At 45.9% G+C, this 10,164-nt stretch overlaps 2 protein-coding genes across 2 annotated transcripts; both read left to right on the top strand.

Annotated features, from left to right (window-relative positions):
- Positions 1-1,286: 1,286 nt before the first annotated feature.
- Positions 1,287-2,382, top strand: CGCA056_v011168 (uncharacterized protein; the record flags this gene model as incomplete). Its single annotated transcript, XM_037326415.1, has 3 exons — positions 1,287-1,528; positions 1,830-2,124; positions 2,218-2,382. The coding sequence occupies 3 exons, from the start codon at positions 1,287-1,289 to the stop codon at positions 2,380-2,382; spliced, it is 702 nt and encodes a 233-aa protein (XP_037176014.1).
- A 6,000-nt stretch (positions 2,383-8,382) lies between these two features.
- Positions 8,383-9,186, top strand: CGCA056_v011167 (uncharacterized protein; the record flags this gene model as incomplete). The annotated part of the gene is made up of 5 exons (XM_037326414.1): positions 8,383-8,415; positions 8,457-8,514; positions 8,584-8,787; positions 8,828-9,045; positions 9,073-9,186. 5 exons carry the CDS (start codon positions 8,383-8,385, stop codon positions 9,184-9,186), a joined length of 627 nt encoding a protein of 208 aa, XP_037175878.1.
- Between the last annotated feature and the right edge of the window lie 978 nt (positions 9,187-10,164).

Raw genomic sequence — 10,164 nt, 5'->3', positions numbered from 1 at the left:
TAAGAGTCGAGAAAAAGACTGGTGTCTTTCTCAACATGTCATGCTTCCCAGAAGACTCAGATCTGTCGCCGAAGAAGTGGTGCAAGGTCTGTAGCCGGTGGAACTGCGGCCTCAGCCACTGGCAAACCCAGGATGTATCTTCCGGATTAAATAAATCAAGAATAGCGTTTCCATATCTATAGTGTCGAAGAGCAGCGTCTCTGTCTGACTGCAGTAGCTCGATGCAGATGAAGAGAACACAAATCAACAGAACAAGCCCCTGATCTGTGATATTTACGAGTTTCTTAATCGCTGCATTGTAGTGTGTCAGAGCCAGACTACTTAGATGAAGCGGGTCGACTCTCGAAGAAGTCCCATTGGTTCTGGCTTTGCTGATATCTTCGTAGAGTGAGCTGATCGCAATGAGGGAGTGCCTGACCGCCGGCTCGCACGTGCTTGATTGAAGCACAAGATGCGTCCAAAATCTCAAAAATCTCATTTTGTGAAGAATTCTTTTGTGAATTTTTATATGACTAGGGATATATGAGAGGTCCCCCTTACTCTAACTACCCCCTACGTATCTAACTACCCCTATTAATTACTACTACGTTATAGCGATTATATATATATCCTTAAGTTTTTTAAATTAAGCATTATACTTTAATAATATAAAATACTTAATTTAATTAATATTATATAGCTTATTGTTACGACCCGTAAATAAGGATAACAGCTGAACGACCCACTTGGGCGTTGGGCGGCTAGGACAGGACATTTGTACTGCAGAATCATGGGAACAACAGGGACTCACTCGGAGACGGAAGAACTATGATATAAGTCACGTGATGATAAGATAAGACTGAGCAGGCAGTGTGGATCACTGAGCGCTCAGTCGGAGTTACTGAGCGCTCACCAACAGTTAATAAGCGCTCACTGGTACCTAGTGAGGGATCAGTGATAGAGTAAAGGGTACTGTTCAGAACTTATATATAGTATGACCCTGAGCCTAGCTTATGGTCAGACTTCTATAGCTCTTCAGCAATCAACTTAGTATTCATCCTCACGGATACTCTCAGCTTACCTTCACTGCGAATCACTTATTGAGTCTAAGACTGATCACCTTAGCCTCTGAAGACCTGATCTACTACAGCCTACGAACTACAACCTACGACCACGACCTAGTGTACTGTTAGAACGTATTAATCCCCAGCTTCTGTTAGCAGACCCTACTGTTGGATAGCTGACCGTAACACTTTGATTGCTCCTGTTCAGTAAGTTGACTATTAATACCTACTAAACAGTACAGGATGTCTTCCCACGCCTCTATCAAGTCTCCTACCCCTGGATCCTCATCCACCTCTAGAGGAAAGGCTCCCCAGAGTCTGGCTCAGGAAATGGAGGACCAGAAAATGAAGGACGACTCGAGCAGCGAAGACGACGCCGACGAATCTCAGCCACAGCTCGACAAAATTAACCACGACTTCAAAAAAAATGCGAGGCATGTTCAACCAGAACGCCGCAGCCCTAAAGGAACTCCAGGAACAAGCCCGTAAGACTCAGGAACTCGAGAAGGAAGTCCAAACCCTCCAAGCTGCCGCCAACGTCATATCTGCCCCAGTCGAAGGATGAGAACGCCTCAAGCTTAACACGCCTTCCACTTTCGATAGGACCCTAGGACAACTCAAAGGACACCTGGTATAAGTTTGAACCTACCAGGCCTTCCACATAAACACCTTCCAGAACGACACCAAACGCGTTATACACGCAGCCACCTTCCTTCAGGGGCGAGCCTTTGCCTATTTCGAACCCCTTCAACAAGAATAGCTTGACAACCCTGTCGAAAAATACAGCCAAGAAGTCAAGGATATCTTCTTCAGCTTCACAGGCTATGTCAAGGCCCTAGAATCCCTCTTCCTTGACCCTGATGAACAAAGACAGGCTGAGCGAGACCTATCCCACCTACGACAAACCAAGTCAGCTACACTCTACGCCGCGGAGTTTAGGCGATTAGCTGCAAGACTCCACATGACCGATGAAAGCAAAGTTTTTGCCTTTTATCAAGGACTTAAGGATGAGGTCAAAGACGAAATGGCCAAACTGGAGACACCTCCTAGCTTCCTCGCCTACGTCGAACATGCTATTAAGGTTGACAACCGCCTCTATAAACGACAAAAGGAACGAGGAGAGAAACAACAAAACCTGAATTCAGGACGTAAGTACTAATGGCAGCCTCAACAGAAGTTCAACAGCCAGCAGAACGACAACAGACCCTGCAACAACTGGAATAACACCCGCCAGAGCACCGCCTATAGACAACACAGCAGACCTATAGATCTCAGCATGATGACCAAACCTAACAACAAGAAACCTTGGAACCCTAAGTGCTACAACTGCAATAAGTAAGGCTATATCGCTAAAGACTGCAGACAGCCTAAGAAGCTTCCCTGGAGACCAGTGGCAGAACGACCTCGATAAGTCAACATAATTGCAAAAGCCCTATATACATCCTAATCGTAGACCAGATGCTATAACGATAACTGCTGAATTCACCTTAAAGACAAAGAAATATCAGGACACTACCTAAGGGATAGCAACCCTAGACGGTCTGGTTATAATATGACCACCCCAGACACTCGCCCTAGGACCCTGGCAATAATGCATTCCAGCAACAGCAAAGTGGCTAGAAAACCAGTTGAACAACTCAATGAGATGCTACGAATTCAGCGACTAGAACTAATCACCCCCCGTATAACTAGCTAACAACTCCACCACGAAGAACAACAAATCCAGAAGGAAATAGAGCTAATCCAGCAAGAAGACGACAGATAAGTAAGACTATACCAACAATAAGAATCAGAAGAAGAACCAGAACACCAACACGATCCTCTGATAGAACAACAACTCCTCAGTATGACCAACAACTGGACTTTCGGAGGAGAAAGCTCTTCCTATGACTCAGATAAACCTCGCGACGTTGCCCGATAACGCGCCCAGACAGAAATCACCTATAGGTTCACCCCCAGTATGGATGACTCCAGCTCTGAAGAGGAACCCGACGACCAGGAAGAAAGAACCAAGCAACTTCTGAGATACCAAGAAATCGACATGCTTCAAGACAAACAACAACGCCACTTCTATAGCACCTCAGCAGCCTAACGAGACCAAAGCTACACCCCTCAGCTACACACGAAAGATCATCCCACGCTGAGAAGCAACCACCAGCTTCACTGAACCCTCTTCTGGCCCCAGTGCTTCCACGACAAATGCAAGGAACACATAGGAGAAAAGCATAATTACCAGTTCTACCCCAGAAGATATGACGACGAACCTATCCATGAGATCTACTCAACCTCCGTTATGATTGGATGGACTATAGTACTGTTTGAAGACAACCTCGCAGTCTTCAGACCTAGTCCTCAGTTCCTAATAAGATGTCAACATAACGACAGCATAAAATAGGACGAATGCCAACAAGACGAATGCTAAGTTCACTACTAAGAAAAGGCACAAACTTAGAGAATCGCAAAAAACAGACCTAGACCCCCATAGGTCAGGATCCACAAAAACTGCCTTGCAAAAGCATAATGAGAAGGAAAGCAAATCACCTACCTAGGACAACCAGAGCAGTCAAAAAACTAGACTCGCCTACCGACGACGGATCACAACAGGCAACAGATATAAGATCTATTCATCAAATGTCACAAGGATATAAGGGTAATATCGAACTTGAAGTTACTATCAATCAGCAGATAACACTCGCGCTGATCGACAGCGGAGCCGAAGCAAACTTCATTGCCCCCCAAGCCATCAATAGGCTAGAAATACGATAGGGAGGAAAAGAACGACCATATCAGTTACACACGGCAGAAGGAGAAGAATTCAAGTACGAAGGAGGTACTATCTATAATGAGACTGCGCCCCTCGAGATGAGCTACCTGAATCGAAAAGAAAGAATCCAATTCGACATTGCCGATCTAGGAACATACGACATAGTGCTAGGACTACCCTGGCTACAAATAAGCAACCCACGGATAGATTGGAGCAAAGGCCAACTCCATTAGGACCACGATGATTCAGTCCCTGAGCAGCCCTGTCAGAATCAGGCCTCAAACGAATCAATACGACAAGGAACAGCAAAACGATACCTCTGTTACCTCAAGGCAAAAGGAGCTGTATCACCACCACCGACGACGATGGATCTTGAACAGAAGAACGATCCACTTCTGTCTATCCCAGAAGAATATAGAGTTTACGAGAAACTCTTTGCAGCCGAATTAGAAACCGGACTGCCCAAACACACTAGTTTCGACCACGAAATACCCCTCAAAAAAGGGAAGGAACCACGCTTCAACAAAATCTACAGACTCAACCAGACAGAGATAGAAGCCCTAGATAAATACCTTGAAGAAAATCTGAAGAAGGGATACATCAGACCTTTAACGTCACCAGCAGGAAGCCTAATCCTATTCGTACCCAAAAAGAACGGAAAACTACGATTATGCGTCAACTACTGCATGCTAAACGAAATGACGATTAAGAACTGCTACCTACTACCACTTATCGACGAGATGAGACGACTCCTTCACGGAGCCAACTGGTTCACAGCCCTCGACCTCAAAGGAGCCTATAACCTGATCAGAATGAAGCAAGGAGAGGAATGGAAAACCGCTTTCAGAACCCGAAAAGGACATTTCGAGTACCTCGTCATGCCCTTCGGCCTCACTAACGCCCCCGCAACATTCCAAAATATGATCAACTAAGTCTTACGCAAATACGTCGACATCTGCGTAGTAGTCTACCTCAACAACATCCTCATCTTCTCATCAACACTTGAGAAACATAAGGAGGACGTACACCACGTCTTATAAGCCCTCTAAGAAGCCAAACTATTAGTTAAACCTGAGAAAAGCGAATTCCACACACAGAGAGTGGAATACCTCAGATTCACTATCACCCCTGGGAAAGTCTGTATGTCAGAAAACAAAGTCAAAGCCATCAAGGAATGGCTGGTACCTAATAACCTCAAGGAAGTCCAAGGATTCCTAGGTTTCGTCAACTTCTACCGCAAATTCATCAAAGACTATGGCAAGATCAACGCAGCTCTCACAAGCCTCAGCCGCAAAGACACGCCCTTTATATGGGAAGAACCATAACGAACAGCATTCCAGAAGATCAAGGACCTCATCGCCAGCAAACCCGTCTTGAGCATTCCAGATCCAACAAAACAGTTCGAAGTAGAACCTGACGCATCCGACTACGCGATAGGAGCATAATTATCCTAATAGGATTCAGAAGGACGACTACATCTGTGCGCCTTCTTTTCTCGCAAGCTCCACAGACCTGAACTCAACTATCAGGTTCACGATAAGGAACTTATGGCAATCATCGAAGCCTTTAAGGAATAGAGACCTAAGCTCTCAGGAACCACACACGAAGTACTTATATATTCAGACTATAAAAACCTTTCACACTTCACGACTTTAAAAGTGTTGAATAAACGACAGATTAGATGGTCAGAATTCCTATCAGAATTTAACTTCCAAATTATCTATCGCAAAGGATCAGATAATAGCAGAGCTGACGCTCTTAGCCGACAACCAGACTATAACGTCCTAGTACCTGAAGAAACCCAGGTGATTCTCAAAGGAAATAACAACGGAGATCTAGTGCTAGCAACCAAACTCTTAATGATAGCCAGACGACCTAGTACTAGCCCGCCTAACGAACTAGACGACAAAGCAATTAAGGAGTTCTATGCTCGCCCTGCATACGGTCACCAAGGAATCACGAAAACCTGGAAACGACTACGGCAACAATATGGAGAAAAAGTCACCAGAGAACGAGTGGCAAAAGCAATCAAGGATTGTGAGGTTTGCCTCAAAAGCAAACCTGCTCAACATCAACCTTATGGTATGCTACAACCCTTGCCTGTGCCGCAAACCGCCTAGCAATCCATATCCCTCGACTTTATCGTCAAATTACCGAAGTCTTAAGAACCCCTTATGGGAACACACTTTGACAGCGTTCTTGTTATTATGGACCGACTCACGAAGTACGCCTACTTCATCCCATATAAAGAAGCAAGTAACGCTGAAGAATATGCCTATATATTTCTTAAATATATCATCGCCAACCACGGAACGCCCAGAGAAATTATATCAGACAGAGATAAGATCTTCACTTCTAAATTCTGGAAGTTAATCACATCACAACTTGGCATCAAATAATTAATGTCCACTGCATTCCACCTGCAGACCGACGGACAAACAGAACGAATCAACTAAATCCTCAAAACATATCTCTGCGCCTACGTCAACTACAACTAAGACAATTAGGTTGTATTGCTACTAATAGCCCAGTTTGCCTATAACAGCGCAGTAGGAGAAAGTACCAAGGAATCCCCCTTCTACCTCAACTATGGATTCGAACCAACCGCCTATGGAGAACCCCGAACAGGCCTAGCTGTAGTAAAAGCTGTCGCCTCAATACGCCAAATCAAGGATATCCAGGAAAACGCACGCAAAGAACTTGAATTCATACGACAAAGAATGACAAAATTCAGCAACAAACGAAGGATTGAGGGACTAACCTTAAAAGAGGGAGATAGCGCCTATCTTATATGGCGAAACATCAAGACAAAGCGACCAAACGATAAACTTAACTATAAAAAACTCAGACCTTTCAAAATTTCACGAGTAATTTCACCAGTCAACTACGAACTAGGACTCCTAGAAACCATAAAGTGTCACCCAGTATTCTATGTCTCACTCCTCAAACCAGCACCACGTGGATCACAGACAAACGATATTATTATCGTCGAAGATAACGAACCAGAGTATGAAGTGGAACGAATTATCAACTATCTCAAAGAACCAGAAGGGTATTAATACCTCGTCAAATAGAAAGGATATAGATATAAAGACAACATATAGGAACCAGCTAAAAATATTACTAACGCAGCAGAAGAACTCACGATCTACTGGCAGCAACACTAAGAACGAGAAGCCACACCAACATCTGTTGCACTGGTCTAAAAGAGCGCTAGATATAAACGAATTAGACACCTATATTGCTTCACCAGACCACACACTAAAACTAATCGACTGCGACAAGGAAAACCGTTTATCCGCCTACGGACACCAGAAATCAACTAAGGCGCCTCTGATAAAAAGTTTGGAGTGCCTGGATTCTAATCGCTAAGAATAGTATCCAGGTCTATCGCACCAAAAGCGCCTACCGACCGCGCCTCAAGGACCAAGGAAGACTCAACAAGGGAAGGACTTGCTGCCCCCTCCTCTTCAGCCACCACTGAAGTCTCCTTGCGGCCCTTCTTAAACACTATCCGCTTAGCCTTGCAGACACGATCCAGTTTCGCAAGCGCCTTATTCACTTCAGCCTGCGCCTTTTGCAGCACCTCCATTCTCTTTCGAAACAGTTCCTCAGTTTCTTCCTCCTTATCGTCCAAACGCTGAGACTCAACCATCAAACGTTCTACTACATATGAATTAGCATGAACAAAGACACAACAGGCCTTAGGAACTATACGAACATTAACAGATCGCATCGTCGGAAGCATTATATGAGCGACGAGTGCCACCCACGGCGACATACTCCCCGCAAACTAAGGAACTAGGCAGCATTTTACAGCGCAAACCCTTGGACTGATAGCGACGATAAGGCATGACTTCGAACCTGTTCTCCGTAATGTTAAGGGAACGACGATAACGACGAAGAGTAGAAATCGCAGGATTTTCAGGAATGCGACCTGACATAGTGTCAGCATCATAGGTAAATCAGGAAGCACGATTGATGGATCCCCAACTTGGGACTAACGACCTACTTATATTGGGTTTTGAGGACAAGACCTTTGGAGAGGGGACCTGATGTTACGACCTGTAAATAAGGATAACAGCTGAACGACCTACTTGTTACGGTCAGCTATCCGACAGTAGGGTCTGCTAACAGAAGCTGGGGATTGATACGTTCTAACAGTACACTGGGTCGTGGTCGTAGGTCGTAGTTCGTAGGCTGTAGTAGATCGGGTCTTCAGAGGCTAAGGTGATCAGTCTTAGACTCAATAAGTGATTCGCAGTGAAGGTAAGCTGAGAGTATCCGTGAGGATGAATACTAAGTTGATTGCTGAAGAGCTATGGAAGTCTGACCATGAGCCAGGCTCAGGGTCATACTATATACAAGTTCTGAACAGTACCCTTTACTCTATCACTGATCCCTCATCAGGTACCAGTGAGCGCTCATTGACTGTTGGTGAGCGCTCAGTAACTCCGACTGAGCGCTCAGTGACCCACACTGCCTGCTCAGTCTTATCTTATCATCACGTGACTTGTATCATAGTTCTTCCGTCTCCGAGTGAGTCCCTGTTGTTCCCGTGATTCTGCAGTACAAATGTCCTGTCCTAGCCGCTCGACGCCCGAGTGGGTCGTTCAGCTGTTATCCTTGTTTACGGGTCGTAACATCAGGTCCCCTCTCCAAAGGTCTTGTCCTCAAGACCCAACATAAGTAGGTCGTTGGTCCCAGGTTGGGGATCCGTCAATCGTGCTTCCTGATTTACCCATGATGCTGACACCATGTCAGGTCGCGTTCCTGAAAATCCTGCGATTTCTACTCTTCGTCGTTATCGTCGTTCCTTTAACATTGCGGAGAACGGGTTCGAAGTCATGCCTTGTCGTCGCTGTCGGTCCAAGGGGTTGCGCTGTAAAATGCTGCCTGGTTCCTTGGTTTGCGGGGAGTGTGTCGCCGTGGGTGGCACTCGTCGCTCGTGCAATGCTTCCGACGATGCGATCTGTCAATGTTCGTGTAGTTCCTGAGGCCCGTTGTGTCTTTGTTCATGCTAATTCATGTGTAGTGGAACGTTTGATGGTTGAGTCTCGGCGTTTGGACGATGAGGAGGAAGAAACCGAGGAACTGTTTCGAAAGAGAATGGAGGTGCTGCAGAAGGCGCAGGCTGAAGTGAATGAGGCGCTTGCGAAACTGGATCGTGTCCGCAAGGCTAAGCGGATGGTGTTCAAAAAGGGCCGCAAGGAGACTTTGGTGGTGGCTGAAGAGGAGGGGGCAGCGAGTCCTTCCCTTGTTGAGTCTTCCTTGGTCCTTGAGGCGCGGTCGGTGGGCGCTTTTGGTGCGATAGACCTGGATACCGTTCTTGGCGATTGGAATCCGGGCACTCCAAACTTTTTATCGGAGGCGCCTTAGTTGATTCCTGGTGTCCCTAGGCGGATAAACGGTTTCCCTTGTCGCGGTCGATCGGTTTCAGTGTGTGGTCTGGTGAAGCGATGTGGGTGTCTAATTCGTTTATATCCAGCGCTCTTTTGGACCAGTGCAACAGGTGTTGGTGTGGCTTCTCGTTCTTGGTGTTGCTGCCAGTAGATCGTGAGTTCTTCTGCTGCGTTGGTGATGTTTTTGGCTGGTTCCCATGTGTTGTCTTCGTGTCCGTATCCTTTCCATTTGACGAGGTATCGATACCCTTCTGGTTCTTTGAGATGGTCGACAATTCGTTCCACTTCATACTCTGGTTCGTTATCTTCGACGATGATAATATCGTTTGTCTGTGATCCACGTGGTGCTGGTTCGAGGAGTGAGACATGGAATACTGGGTGACACTTCATGGTTTCTGGGAGTCCTAGTTCGTAGTTGACTGGTGAAATTACTCGTGAAATTTTGAAAGGTCCGAGTTTTTTATAGTCGAGTTTGTCGTTTGGTCGCTTTGTCTTGATGTTTCGCCGTATGAGATAGGCGCTATCTCCCTCTTTTAAGGTTGGTCCCTCAATCCTTCGTTTGTTGCTGAATTTTGTCATTCTTTGTCGTACGAATTCGAGTTCTTTGCGTGCGTTTTCCTGGATATCCTTGATTTGGCGTATTGAGGCGACAGCTTTTACTGCAGCTGGGCCTGTTCGGGGTTCTCCATAGGCGGTTGGTTCGAATCCATAGTTGAGGTAGAAGGGGGATTCCTTGGTACTTTCCCCTACTGCGCTGTTGTAGGCGAACTGGGCTATTGGTAGCAATACAACCCAATTGTCTTGGTTGTAGTTGACGTAGGCGCGGAGATATGTTTCGAGGATTTGGTTGATTCGTTCTGTTTGTCCGTCGGTCTGCGGGTGGAATGCAGTGGACATTGATTGTTTGATGCCGAGTTGTGATGTGATTGACTTCCAGAATTTGGAAGTGAAGATC

Source organism: Colletotrichum aenigma, assembly GCF_013390185.1.
Source record: "Colletotrichum aenigma strain Cg56 chromosome Unknown KSG_Cg56_contig07, whole genome shotgun sequence".
Taxonomy (NCBI): domain Eukaryota; kingdom Fungi; phylum Ascomycota; class Sordariomycetes; order Glomerellales; family Glomerellaceae; genus Colletotrichum; species Colletotrichum aenigma.
This window is presented reverse-complemented; position numbering and strand designations above follow the sequence as displayed.